General features: G+C 39.2%; 2 protein-coding genes across 2 annotated transcripts in view; both read right to left on the reverse strand.

The window, feature by feature from the left end:
• Positions 1 to 15,302, reverse strand: part of rabgap1l (RAB GTPase activating protein 1-like) — a 258,076-nt gene that overhangs the window by 151,355 nt on the left and 91,419 nt on the right. The window lies entirely within an intron of this gene.
• Positions 672 to 6,298, reverse strand: gpr52 (G protein-coupled receptor 52). The gene has a single exon (XM_061883476.1). It carries the CDS (start codon positions 4,591 to 4,593, stop codon positions 3,478 to 3,480), a length of 1,116 nt encoding a protein of 371 aa, XP_061739460.1. The 5' UTR covers positions 4,594 to 6,298; the 3' UTR covers positions 672 to 3,477.

A 15,302-nucleotide genomic window follows, 5' to 3' on the forward strand; every position in this document is an offset into this window, starting at 1 on the left:
TAAGACCCTACTGTTTAACCAACTTAGGGCCTGATTTTTTAAAGGTTTGCATGTACTCAAACAGGTGCAAACTTCATAGCACGAAACGTCTACAAAGTGTATTGCACCTGTTTAATGAGCAAATTAAGGCGTGCAATCCATTTTGCCTCTTAATTATGCAATTCTATACATTCATCGTCAAAATGCCCACGATGCTGGGAGTGGGAGGAGAAGATGCAAATATATCATATAGCACGCACAATGTAATTTATCAACACTCATCACCGTTTTGCAGCAACATCCTTTTATAATTTCATAACTGAATGCTGGGTGACTTACAGAGCTGATTAAAATAAAATGTTATTGATGCGTTTTTTAAGACATTTGTTTTTCACTTATAATATATAATATTAACATATCCCCCACCTGAAAAAAACTTCTTGAAGTAAGCCTTTTTTTTAACGTATTGAGCACATTAAGCACACCTTCAGTACCGAAAAAAATTGAGAAAAACTGTGTCTAAAATGACCATAAAAAGTGGTAGATGTCTCCTGCATGTTTAAAAACACAGCAAGGGGTACGGGTACATGCAGTGTCTCCGCGGTGATGCCCCGCAGAGTACATGCAAAAACCTGCTTTAAATAAGGCAGTTGGCACCACTTTTAAATTGTCAACGCAGTGTTAGTAGATCGCACGAAACATGCCCACTAATAGTGCATGCAATTTTATAGACTGCACATGCTGTTTAGCACATGGTTTTTGGATCTTAGTAAATCAGGCCTTTAATTCTTACAGTCACAAAAAGATGAATAAAATGACAAAAAGGTACTCCAACAAAACAAAAATTCCTTTTAAATATGCATCTGTGGTACAGCATCTCTAAAACTGTACATATACTTGAGTAATACACTGACACTATATCTACATACTTACGTACATTTATCTTAACAAATATGAATCTGAGCCGAGAAATATCACATGTGAAGTTCTTGTTATTGTCACCTTTATTTGGTTGGCAACAACAAAATCGTTGTCAAAATTTCAGAAAATAAAAAAATAGATATTGTGCTATCAATACACGGCCCTCTATAGTCAAAACATCAGAAACAGATTAATTTAACACAATAGGTACATTATACTTTTTTGTACAACATGTTTGAAACACACCCACAATACAGCATATTGTGTAAAGTCTTACACATACAGTCATTTCATTAAATTCATCCATTTTTATACTGCACTTGAAATTAAAACATTTTGTTTTAACAAGTCAGTATAATCCTACCACTTCAGTTAGGTTTTTGGAATACAGACACCGATTTAAATAACTGTACTTTATGCAGGTGATGGCCCTCGGAGGTTTAAAACAGGAAGCCAACTTACAAATTTACATGATTGTTTAAAAAGCACGCCAAAAAAATAATAAATTCTGCAATTTGTGACCAAATACTGTAAAATTCACTTGGACAATCACGTTAAAAAATGCACATTACATGGTAACAACCATGCTATCAATTTTAGGACTACTGTTGTATTTTTTACCATATCGTTACACAAAGTCAGGCCCCATAAATTGCATCTACTCCACAGTACTAACTCTTGTTAACAGAGCATTCTATCAATAGAACAGATCTCTAGCTTTTGACACAGCTATTCCGTGTTAACCTATTGTTATTTCTTATACAAGCCACATTTTTGGATATAGTGTTGAAGGGAATTCACAGAACCTAGACTACCGTCATTATCTTACAGATACAATGTTGACGTCAGACAGTTTAACCCATTTTGATCAAAAGAAATTACCAGAAAAAAAAAAAAAACCTTGACAAGATTTTCACTGATGAAATGTTGGCCTGAAAGGATCATCTAAATAACTATGGATAACCAATCTGTTGCCAATATTGTCATAGTTTTTAACAGAGAGTAAAGCTTAGTGGAGACATCGGTGTGTATTTATCCGGCATGATCCGGTCACCCTTCACCAGACTTAAAAAAATAAATAAATAAAAGTTTCAGAGGAAACTCAAAGTCACTATATAATAGCAAGACATTTTACCTGACTGATTTATGCAAAACACCTTAACCAAATAACCAACCCAGGTAAACCAACATAGAGAGCGTTTTACCATGAAATAACTTTACGTTTAAACTGTTCTCTATGTGTGCTCTTTTGAATAACAAAAACAACAGTAGCAAAATTATGAAAAAGTATGTATTTTCTTGCACAAACTCTTCCTTTCGTCATTTGATGACGAATTGCACTAAAGTTTACTTGAAGAGTAGTTAGTCTTAGGTGGTGAAACCTACAAGGTAGGAGTCAGGGAACTCCAATTAGTTTGGATTTAAAAAAAACACAGCAACTAGTTACGGCTGTAACAAAGGCCTGCATGGATTTCACTACTTGGCAACAACCAGCTGGTGGTGCTAACAATACCAATGCTAAGGATGTGCAAAGCAAGGTGGTGGATGATTTTAAAATATTGCTGTACCATATGGTTTGTCTCTAAGGGACAATTACTACACTGTTCAAATGCTGACATGACCACATTTTTCAAAACTGATACAAACTTCTATGCTGTGTTGTCAAACGTAGTAGTGACAATAAACCAAAATTCAACAAAACAACATGATGTCATTCATCAAATTACCAAAACAGCATTTTTAAATGTTTTTTAAGATATGTATATCATTTACAGAGAGTAGCATGCTATCAAAAATCTTTTTTTTCCAGTAAATCTTTGTGTGATAGTCTCCTCAAAAACCCAAGAAGTGAAACATTTTTGCTAATGTCTTTAAGTTAGTTGTAGAAAAACATTGAGCTTCAAAAGAGTAAAGAGTAAACATGTTATTAAAGGGTAATAGGCAGTTATATATAACCCTAATGAAATATTAAAAAAACGTATTTGATGTTTCAATAATTCAATACCAGACAAAGGGACAATAAATATACCAAAATAATTTTAAAATAACATTTTACAGCCAAGCTTATTTTTTCCCACAGAGAAAACAAATTAAGAATTTCAATAGTAGTTTACTGAAAAAGTTTTAACAGTCCTCAAAAGTGCAGTAATAGAGGATTGCAGTAGAACAAGTAATCATTTTCAATTACCCATATTACTGTATATTAACAGTCTCAGCAGAAAGCCTTTTTCACATTTGCAAACTGCATCATGCATGTCAACCATGTTTAATCAATAGCAATTGACCTTGAAACATGTTTTTGAGCAGAGATTTTGTCAAATTAGCTTTTTCATACAACTCCCTCAAAAAAAATGTATTCTGGCATTAGTGTATTTTTTTCAATTGGGCATTGGAACCATGGCACCACTGTATTGTAGTTCTAACACATTAATGATTAAACACACTATGATTAAAACAACATTTTCAAACAAATAAATAATGTTTTCTCAAAATTTCAATCATTGTGGACCGTGGCCATGGGTATAACACAGGTGTCATCACACAGCAGTCTGTCTTAATAAGTTAAAACGCATGTATTCAGATAGAGCATGAGTTTGCCCTTTTTCTTGGTTTTGGCTTCCCAAAGTCCCGGTCATCAGCGGCACAGTGGCTGAATGAGCAAATTGTCTGTGAGAGCCGACGCATGCCTAAGCGGAAGACACTATTGGACAAGCTGTAGATGACACAGTTGCAAAAACTGTTGCTGATTGCTAGCCAAGTGGTAATGAAGGAGAGAGCAGGGCTATCCAGGACATGGGAGCTCTCTAACACAAAGTAGATGATGTAGGGCAGCCAGAGCATATAAAAAACACTGGTGATGCGGAAGAGCACCATCGCGTAACGCCGATCTGGTCCATGTCCTCCCTGCTGCCCATCAGCCCCTCCTTCAACAGTTTCCATCTCTTGGCTAGGAAAACGCGCCCGTCGTTCACTGATCTCCCTGTTGTGCTGCTGGCAAATGCGGAATATGTGATAGTAGGTAAAACAGACCACAAGGGCAGCGGGAGCATAGAGTAAGCACACCACAAAGCCTGTAAATAGGGCAGAAGTGGGCCACGAATGTGCACACCACTCAAAAATATCCCCATGATAGCCTGGCTTGCCCCATCCAAAGAAAGAGGGCAGAAAGACAAGGCTGGAGTAAACCCATATGAGGGTGATGCAGCCCCGTAGCCGGCATGGTGTTACCAGTTGGTTATAGGATAGTGGTTTAGTTATAGCCAGATAGCGGTCCACACTGATACAGGCCAAACAAGCCATTGAAACACTTTTGAGGACTGAGATGACATAGCTGAACACCTGACATGTGATGGGCTCCTGGACACTTGCTGGGTAGTGGAGCAAAGACAAGGTGGGTACCAGGCAGCTGAGACCCACCAGAAGGTCAGCATAGGCCATAGTCTGGATGAAGTAGCTGGTGGTGTAGTGATGCAGTAGCGGGGCACAGTGGAACACAAAGATTACTGTCAAGTTACCAGCAATAATGAGCACAGTCAAAAGTACGACGACAGCAGTCTCCAGGATGCAAGCTTCTAGGCTTCCTTTCAGCCCCCATCCTAAGGGACAGGAGTGGTTCGTGGCACCAGAAAAAACATTGCCAAGGCTGCCATTTCCTGCAAGCACTGGGTCTGCCGTTGCATCAGACAAATTCATTGTTCTAGGTTTTATCCAAGGTGGTATAACTTGAATGAGGCAAACGCATGGAAGTTCAAATGGTCTGCTCCTCTCTGGGGCCACTGTAGCCAGCTTCACCCAACACAACTTAACACCTCTCTTTCACGTTGATGAGTTTCAATCAAGGGAACATTGACAGGAGTAAAATCGTCAATCTGCCATCTGCCTTTGAATGAGGCGCTTCCTTTCCACTTGCACAGCATGGTTTGGAAAACATATTCCTTCGATAAAACTGAAGCAGAGTCGATTCATAGATGAAATGAGCATCCATCCTAAAGGTGAGGTTCCATGCTGCTTAGCTTGGCAGCTCTGTGGTCTTTATCTTCCAGTTTCAAAAGGTTTGCCACCAATAGCCGAGGGAATAAGCTGTTTCAACAAAACCCAGATGAAAGAGTTTGCCAGGGGAAAAGCCTGATGAAAAGCTTAATGAATTAAATGATTAAATTTACTCAGCAGGGTTGGTTTTATACATTTAATTTCAGAGAGGAAATTCCCTCTTGGGAGTCTTGTTGCAAAAAAAAAAAAAAAAGAAACCCATTTCTCAATCTCTTCTTCAGTAAAATCCACAATGTGGCTGGACTGGGGTTACTGTGTTTATAATTCAATGGTAAGCTTCCCTTATTTTAGTGGTCCTCTTGTCAGTGTCTGGAACCCATGTGGGCCTAACTATTGTGAGAGTCAAAACACAGACACGGGCAAAAAAAACAAGGGGATCTCTCCACAGGAGATAATGTCACAATCCTCTCAACACACACATGGTTAGGGTGTGTTTTCAAGGCATCCATGTGCAGAAACCAACACTTAATAAAAAAAAAAAAAAGATTGAAATTAAAAAAAAATAATAATAAGCAGTAGTGCTCCAAAAATGTAATTTTAAATAAAAGTCAAAAAGAGCAAATACAGCTATCAAAGTTCTGGACTTCTAGTAGAAAAAAAATCCAACAGTCGTAATGGCTGATGAAGGCATAAAATGTCAGACTCCAATGGAGGCAGGAGAAAGGACTCTCCAGGAGCTATGAGAAGCCAGCCGAATAACTCAGCGCTGCTCCACTCACTTGGACTCCTCGGCAATCCTGTGGCACACACTTGGAGAGAGGTTGCGGGCACAGTCAGCAAACTACTTTTCTCAACCTCATATACTTTACTTGCATTCTGAAGGAAGCACGAGGGGGACTCAATTCCTTTCAATGCTTAAAAATTCTGTTTAAATGTGGAGGCATTGAGGCATGGGGTCCTGCAGAGTCCTCCGTTAACTCTTCTCTCAGTATGTCTGTCGCTCAGAGAAAGGGGGAAAAAAAACACTTGCTGCGCAACCAAAGCGAAATCCGCTATGGCAATATAAATAAAAAGCAGAGTCGAGTCCCGGTCAGAATTCCACTGTCCTGTCCAAAATGTCCGTGACACAGGACAACACAATTTTTTATGAGTAAATCCTTTAGTGCAGGCATAAAATCAGATAGGTTCTGTCAAAGGCAGCAAGTAGAAAAAAAAAAAAAAAAAGATGACTGCACAGATGGAACTGTGCTAATTTTGTAGCGAGGGAAACAATGGGACGAGTCCCTTAGCCCTGGTGCAGTACGAAGAGATGCTGTGACTGGCTTACACTTCCCTCCCTCTCCTCACAATCTCTCTAGCTCACACACTCAATATCTCCCTCTCTCTCCCTCCCTACCCATACACACTAAGGAACGAACCCTCCCTCTTCCTTGCTCGATCAGCCTCTTTGCTTACTGTTTGACTCCTCTCCTCCCAGCTTCACCTGAGACTCCAAGCCATTGTTCTGTGCATCTTTTTTTCCAGTGGTATAGTGCCATACATTCCTTTGACATATATTAGTAATAGCTCTGTTGTTTAACAGCAAACTCTTGACCTTTTTCTCCAGTTTTCCACTCATATTTATTACCATTAGATAATGTAAAATAAAATGATAAGCTGTAAATATTACACCATACTTTTTTCTAAAATGTTGCCTATCATTCACAATCATTATGAGAGACAAGAACACGTGTGTGTGGGGCAGCACGGTGGAACCGGGGTTAGTACGTGTGCCTCACAATACGAAGGTCCTGGCTCGGGATCTTTCAGTGTGGAGTTTGCATGTTCTCGCCGTGATTGCGTGAGTTCCCGCCAGGTACTCCAAAGATATGCACCTGGGGATAGGTTGATTGGCAACATTAAATTTGCCCTAGTGTGTGAATGGGAGTGTGAATGTTGTCCATCTGTGTTGGCCCTGCGATGAGATGGCAATTTGTCTCCGAAAGGGACAAGCGGTAGAAAATTGATTGAAAAACACGCTTGTATTTTTTTGGGTCGGGGATATTAAAGATGCTAAAAAACACTCTGAAAATGCAGGCAATGGCAGTCAACATTGTTGCCGTCAAAGCCCTCTAGAACAAACTCAAAACCCTCCATTAACATTGTGTATACATACTGCAAATATACATATACATATATATACAAACCCCGTTTCCATATGAGTTGGGAAATTGTGTTGGACGTAAATATAAAGGGAATACAATGATTTGCAAATCCTTTTCAACTCATAATCAATTGAATGCACTACGAAGACAAAATATTTGATATTCAAATTCATAAACTTTATTTTTTTTCGCAAATAATAAGTAACTTGGAATTTCATGGCTGCAACACGTGCCAAAGCAGTTGGGAAAGGGCATGTTCACCACTGTGATACATCACATTTTCTTTTAACAACACTCAATAAACATTTGGGAACTGAGGAAACTAATTGTTGAAGCTTTGAAAGTGGAATTCTTTACCATTCTTGTTTTATGTAGAGCTTCATTCGTTCAACAGTCCGGGGTCTCCGCTGTCGTATTTTAGGCTCCATAATGCGCCACACATTTTCGATGGGAGACAGGTCTGGACTACAGGTGGGCCAGGAAAGTACCCGCACTCTTTTTTTACGAAGCCACGCGGTTGTAACACGTGGCTTGGCATGGTCTTGCTGAAATAAGCAGGGGCGTCCATGATAACGTTGCTTGGATGACAACATATGTTGCTCCAAAACCTGTATGGACCTTTCAGCATTAATGGTGCCTTCACAGATGTGTAAGTTACCCATGCCTTAGGCACTAATACACCCCCATACCATCACAGATGCTGGCTTTCGAACTTTGCGCCTATAACAATCCGAATGGTTATTTTCCTTTGTTCTGGAGGACACCACGTCCTCTGTTTCCAAATTAAATTTTAAATGTGGACTCGTCAGACCACAGAACACTTTTCCACTTTGCATCAGTCCATCTTAGATGAGCTCGGGCCCAGCGAAGCAGGCGGCGTTTCAGGGTGTTGTTGATAAATGGGTTTGGCTTTTATTAGTAGAGTTTTAACTTGCACTTACAGATGTAGCGACCAACTGTAGTTACTGACTGTGGTTTTATGAAGTGTTCCTGGGCCCATGTGGTGATATCCTTTACACACTGATGTCGGTTTTTGATGCAGTACCGCCTGATATCATTGCTTACGTGCAGTGATTTCTCCAGATTGTCTGAACCTTTTGATGATTTTACAGATTGTAGATGGTAAAATCCCTAAATTCCTTGCAATAGCTCGTTGAGAAATGTTCTAAAACTGTTCGACAATTGGCTTACAAAGTGGTGACCCTCGCCTCATCCTTGTTTGTCAATTACTTAGCATTTTATGGAAGCTGTTTTTATACGCAATCATGGCACCCACCTTTTCTTAATAAGCCTGCACACCTGTGGAATATTCCGTTTTCATAGCAGCACTTATGACAACAAATATGTTCTTACTTCTTGTAATCATGGCAGATTCGATAACAAACAACAAAGATTACTATTTTTGAACAAATGCAGATTCACAACCTTATCTTGTTAAATCTGAATTTATGGAAGATGAACTGCTGCTTCGAGGAGCCTGCATGAAGGAGAGCGTGAAACGTTGGAGCAGACGGTAGCGGAAAGAGTGAGGTTAGGTGTGTCGAAGCGGCAAAATGTGGAATTTGAAGCCAACCAGCTGGACCAAACAGACAACTGTCAATACAGTGAGTCATACTTTATATTGATAATGATACACGCAACACATCATGCATGTACATGACAGACAGCATACGCTGTCTGGCTAGTTGTGTACAAACAAAACATGAAATGTGGGCTAATACTTTACTGATACTGTAATATGAATTTTCATGTTTTTCAGTCAATTGGTGTCGTAAAGCAGTCTTGTGCATTACAAACTCACGCGTTTCATGCTGATGTAGAAGCTAGCTTATCTCTTGCTGGAGATAGCTTTTATGGCTTATACCATAGCACGCAAATGTGTTAGTATGATAGGAAAAAAAAAGGTTTCTCAGTGTTCGCTCTTAAAATAAGGTGTATAGGTTACGAAATGTAAATTAAGTATTGTTGATGGTTTTTGAATGCAGTGTTTAGAGGTAGAATTAATTGCTCCCATGAGATGGCTTACTTGCCACAAATATTTTCACATGTTTGAATGTAAAAAAAAAACTTTTGTCTTCTTGTCTCTCAAAAGGTTTTTGGACATCCATCCATTTTCTACCGCTTATTACCTTTGGGGTCGTGGGTGGCGCTGGTGCCTATCTCAGCTACAATCGAGCGGAAGGCAGCGTACACCCTGGACAAGTCGCTGTCTCATCACAGGGTTTGTGAACAATAGGCAAAAAAAATAAATAAATAAAAGTGCTGTTCCCCTTTAAACATGTTCACACATAAGACTGCAGGGATATTCAACTAAATTGTTGGGCCATATTTCAAGAAAGCCAAGGACTGACGAGCCAGACTTTATCATTCAGTATAAGTCAAATTTTTTATCTTCAGGTGAAACAGAACCAGTAAACTCTCTAAAGTAGAAATTTGTTTTTGGTGCAGTTTTTTTTTTTTAGAGCTGCAGGAGCGTTCTGCTGTTTTTAAGAAACTTCTGCAAAAAAGATAGTCAAATATCACCACTATGACATATCTTTTGTGTTCTTAAAGTAAAGTACCAATGATTGTCACACACACACACACACACACACACACACACTAGGTGTGGTGAAATATGTCCTCTGCATTTGACCCATCCCTTTGACCACCTCCTGGGAAGTGAGGGGAGCAGTGGGCAGCAGCGGTGCCACGCCCAGGAATCATTTATGGTGATTCAACCCCCAATTCCAACCCTTGATGCTGAGTGCCAAGCAGGGAGGCAATGGGTCCCTTTTTTTTTTTTTAGTCTTTGGCATGACTCGGCCGGGGTTTGAACTCACAACCTACCGATCTCAGGGGGGACACTCTAAACACTATAGGCCACTGAGAGGGTCAAGAATCTACTGCAAAAATTTGAGCCTCTCACAAAAATTTTTAACTGAAGTTGAATAGCTCAAATGGACCTAAAGTGGAACCTTGGGGAACAGCACTACAAATAAAGAAGTTGAACAAATGACTACTAAATCAGTAGTTTGGACCCTGGTATTTTATGTTTGCTAGCAAGGTTAAAATCTCAACGTAAGGAATCGCCAATGTGTTTAAAATGGTCCAAGTTCCTTTATACAGCAGGAGCACTCTAGTGTTTTTTAGGAATTGGCTGCAAAAATGTTTGTCTCCCAAGTTTTGAACTGAACTGAGGGGCGGGTATGGTATTACAGGGCATTCTGTAGTTCAATAGCCCTACGGAATATGCATCCATACTAAAACCTCCCACTCTATGTAATAATTAGTGATGGGTCAAACGATACTGAAGCATTGATGCATTATGAAACACAAGGAGTTAAAAAGTTAAAGTTAAAGTACCCATGATTGGCACACACACACTCTAGGTGTGGCAAAATTATTCTCTGCATTTGACCCATCACCCTTGATCACCCCCTGGGAGGTGAGGGGAGCAGTGAGCAGCAGCGGGGGCCGCGCTCGGGAAGACATTTTGGTGATGCGACCCCTAATTCCAACCCTTGATGCTGAGTGAGACTGTTTCCCTCAATAAATTGATGTGTATGACACTTTAAATAAAAAATAATACGTTACCAATAAGACTTTTGTGTCATTTGACTGTGAGGCAGCAAACTGTGTTTATCAGGAATTGCTTCTTCTGGCTCACGAGTGACAGCTAGTACCGGAAAAAATCAGAGGAGCGGCATGATGCGTTTGATAAATTTCCGTTATTAAAATGTATCTAAATGATACTGAGAAAAATGAAATGTTTCCAAGTGTGACATCATTTTGATCTTATAGCACATAATAAGGTAAATGTTCTTCTGTTCCTGTTTACAAACAACGTTTCCATATGAGTTGGGAAATTGTGTTAGATGTAAATATAAACGGAATACAATGATTTGCAAATCATTTTCAACCCATATTCAGTTGAATATGCTACAAAGACAAGATATTTGATGTTAGAACTGATAAACATTTTTTTGTGTGCAAACAATCATTAACTTTAGAATTTGATGCCAGCAACACGTGACAAAGAAGTTGGGAAAGGTGGCAATAAATACTGATAAAGTTGAGAAATGCTCATCAAACACCTATTTGGAACATCCCACAGGTGTGCAGGCTAATTGGGAACAGTTGGGTGCTATGATTGGGTATAAAAGCAACTTCCATGAAATGCTAAGTAATTGACAAACAAGGATGGGGCGAGGGTCACCAATTTGTAAGCAAATTGTCAAACAGTTTTAGAACAACATTTCTCAACGAGCTATTGCAAGGAATTTAGGGATTTTACCATTTACGATCCATAAAATTATCAAAAGGTTCAGAGAATCTGGAGAAATCACTGCACGTAAGCGATGATATTACAGACCTATGATCCCTCAGGCGGTACTGCATCAAAAATTGACATCAGTGTGTAAAGGATATCACCACATGGGCTCAGGAACACTTCAGAAAACCACTGTCAGTAACTGCAGTTGGTCGGCACATCTGTAAGTGCAAGTTCAAACTCTACTCTGCAAAGCGAATTCCATTTCTCAACAACACCGAGGAACGCCGCCAGGTTCGCTGGGCCCGAGCTCATCTAAGATGGACTGATGCAAAGTGGAAAAGTGTTCTGTGGTCTGACGAGTCCACATTTCAAATTACATTTGGAAACTGTGGACGTGGTGTCCTTCGGAACAAAGAGGAAAATAACCATCCGGATTGTTATAGGCGCAAAGTTCAAAAGCCAGCATCTGTGATGGTATGGGGGTGTACTAGTGCCCAAGGCATGGGTAACTTACACATCTGTGAAGGCACCATTAATGCTGAATGGTCCATACAGGTTTTGGGGCAACATATGTTGTCATCCAAGCAACATTATCATGGACGCCCCTGCTTATTTTAGCAAAACAATGCCAAGCCACGTGTTACAATAGCGTGGCTTCGTAGTAAAAGAGTGCAGGTACTTTCCTGGCTTGGCTGCAGTCCAGACCTGTCTCCCATCAGAAATGTGTGGCGCATTATGAAGCGTAAATTATGACAGCGGAGACCATCAAGCAAGAATGGTAAAGAATTCCACTTTCAAAGCTTCAACAATTAGTTTTCTCAGTCCCCAAATGTTTATTGAGTGTTGTTAAAAGAAAATGTGATGTAACACAGAGGTGAACATGCCCTTTCCCAACTACTTTGGCACGTGTTGCAGCCATGAAATTCTAAGTTAATTATTATTTGCAACAAAAAAAAAAAAGTTTATGAGTTTGAACATCAAATATCTTGTCTTTGTAGTGCATTCAACTGAATATGGGTTGAAAAGGATTTGCAAATCATTGTATTCCGTTTATATTTACATCCAACAACATTTCCCAACTCATATGGAAACGGGGTTTGTACTATTTGCTCATTGCATGTTTCATATTCCTTTCAGCATAGCTGTTCAGCAAAATATTTTTTGCAAACTAATATCAAAAAGATTATTTTACATTATATATTGTCCCTCTTCCTCTCTTTAAAGTCACTGATTTCTTTGACCCATCAATAATTGATTCCAAACCATCTACTGCGAATTAAGTGTTGATAACTAACTGGATGGATGGACACATATTGTATAGATTTTTTATGCCTTTTATGTGCCAGCGTTAGCAGGGTAGCGGTTTCTAAGATTAGATTAGCTCTTTCACCTATTTTGAATAATTTCGTCAGTCAGATACAAATGGAACAGCTGTCATGTTGTAAGGAGCTTGTCAATGGAGAGCTCCGCACAGCGCTGTTTACCTTTGTAGGTGGACACTGATGAAAAACATGACCAGAAGGCCACTGTTAATTATTCATTCCGCTACCAAACTGAGCCAGCGGGGCCACTAGGAAACAAAAGGTGGAGGCTGATTTACATTAAGTGCATCCCATAATTCAACCCTGCACAACCCCAGTATCACTCCTACTTTGGACTCTCCTCTACTATAAAGCCTTATAAACATACGGTAAAGCTTGAGTATTTAGTGTCTTATGTGCAATGATTGATGTTTTTAAGTTTGTTTTATTGAATAATGCTGATAGTAAGTTATTTATGCAGTATAATGGTTAATTTCATACAAACATGACTAACAGTAAAAGCAAGTTATGATTACTATTAGCACTTTGGAGAAATACTTAAGTCGGTAAGACTATCAGATCAATTATGAATAATATAATGCTAAGAACCCGCATTCTGTAAAGTGGACATTTGTACAAGTACAATTTTTTACCAGAAATCTGTAACAATGACAAAATAAAATAAACCAAAACAGTGTGTGGCACACTCATTGGCTGTACTGACACAGCAATGATAATGTGTTAATAGTGGTGCCACCTGCTGGATTAAAAAAAAAAATCACTAAATGTGACTAGCAAATACAACTATAAGAAACAATTCCTGAAGGAATTGCATGTTAAGGGCCTACTGAAATTAGATTTTCTTATTTAAACGGGGACAGCAGGGCCATTCTATGTGTCATACTTGATCATCTCACGATATTGCTATATTTTTGCTGAAAGGATTTAGTAGAGAACATGGAAGATAAAGTTCACAACTTCTGGTCGCTAATAAAAAAGCCTTGCCTGTACCGGAAGTAGCAGACGATGTGCGCGTGATGTCACGGGTTGTGGAGCTCCTCACATTGTTTACAATCATAGCCACCAGCAGCTAGAGCTATTCGGACCGAGAAAGTGACAATTTCCCAATTAATTTGAGCGAGGATGAAAGATTTGGGGATGAGGAAATTTAGAGTGAATGACTAGAAAAAAATAAATAAATAAAAAAGTTTTTTTAAAAAAAAGCGATTGCAGTGGGGGCCGATGTTAGACATTTACTAGGGTAATTCTGGAAAATCCCTTATCTGCTTATTGTGTTGCTGGTGTTTTAGTGAGATTAAATAGTACCTGAAAGTTGGAGGGGTGTGGCCACGGTTGTGTTGACGCCAGAGTCTCTGAGGGAAGTCACGAAGCTGCAGCAGGACGGAAGCTCCGCTGAGGTCTGCGGTAAGAGGCGACTTATTACCACAATTTTCTCACCGAAAACTGCCGGATGAAATGTAGTCAGGATCCATGTTCGCTTGACCCCTCTGATCCATAGTAAAGCTTCATCTTCGGAAATTTTAAACAAGGAAACACCGGCTGTGTTTGTGTGGCTAAAGGCTAAAAGCTTCCCACCGCCATCTTTCTACTTTGACTTCTCCATTATTAATTGAACAAATTGCAAAAGATTCAGCAACACAGATATCCAGAATACTGTGTAATTATGCGATTAAAGCAGACTACTTATAGCTTATATCGGGCTGGAAAATACTGTCCGCTACAACCTGAGATGTCAAACACACGCGTCATCATACTGCGACGTTTTCAACATGTTACTTCGCGGGAAATTTCAAATTTCAAATGAGTAAAACAAAAAGGCTGTATTGGCATGTGTTGCAATGTTAATATTTCATCATTGATGTATAAACTATCAGACTGTGTGGTCGGTAGTAGTGGGTTTCAGTAGGCCTTTAATGCTCCAATGCTGAAGTTGAACTGAAATGACGACAGAATGTAGTATGTGTGTAAAAATAGTTTGAATGTTGAAGAGCTGACGCTGAACTGAAATGCTAATGGAGGGGTGGGTGAATGTAGAAATGGTTTGAATGTTTAAGAGTTTGAATTTCCAGGAAAATGGGAATTTGTTTTGAAACTTGGGAAAGTGTCAGTTTGAATGTCCAGGCAGAGTGGAATGTGTTAATTTTGGAATGGTTTGAATACATTGAAAAATTTGGGAATTGGGCAACAACAAAAATGGCCCATTCATTTTAACGGACACTTGCTAGAAATTTGGGAAAAGCTGGATTAAAAAAAAAAAATTACTAGGATCATGAATTACCGGAATGAGCTGAATTGGTTGGTGTTGGAATTAGTCAAATCGGGCAAGAAATGTTGAAGTAGTAAATGGTATTAGGGAATTTGGGGTAAAATCCGGATTTTTTTTTTTAACTTGGAAAAAAGGTAGTTTGAATTTCCCTAAAGGTGGAATGTGTTAAAGGTGGAATGGCTTAAATGGGTTGAAGAATGTGGGAATTGTGGAAGTTTGAGGAATGTCACAGTATTTCAATGGGAATTCCAGAATTTTGGGGGGGGGAAAGCGGGAATTATTTTGAATGGTCCGACTGAGTTGAAATGGTTGGTGTTGAAATTTTTCAAATCGGTGGAGAAATGTTAAAATAGTAACATGTTGAATTGGGAAATGGTAATACAGAATTCCTGGAATTTTGGTAAAACCTGTAATTTTTCCTGTCC

This window comes from Nerophis ophidion, linkage group LG22 (assembly GCF_033978795.1).
Source record: "Nerophis ophidion isolate RoL-2023_Sa linkage group LG22, RoL_Noph_v1.0, whole genome shotgun sequence".
Taxonomy (NCBI): Eukaryota; Metazoa; Chordata; class Actinopteri; order Syngnathiformes; family Syngnathidae; genus Nerophis; species Nerophis ophidion.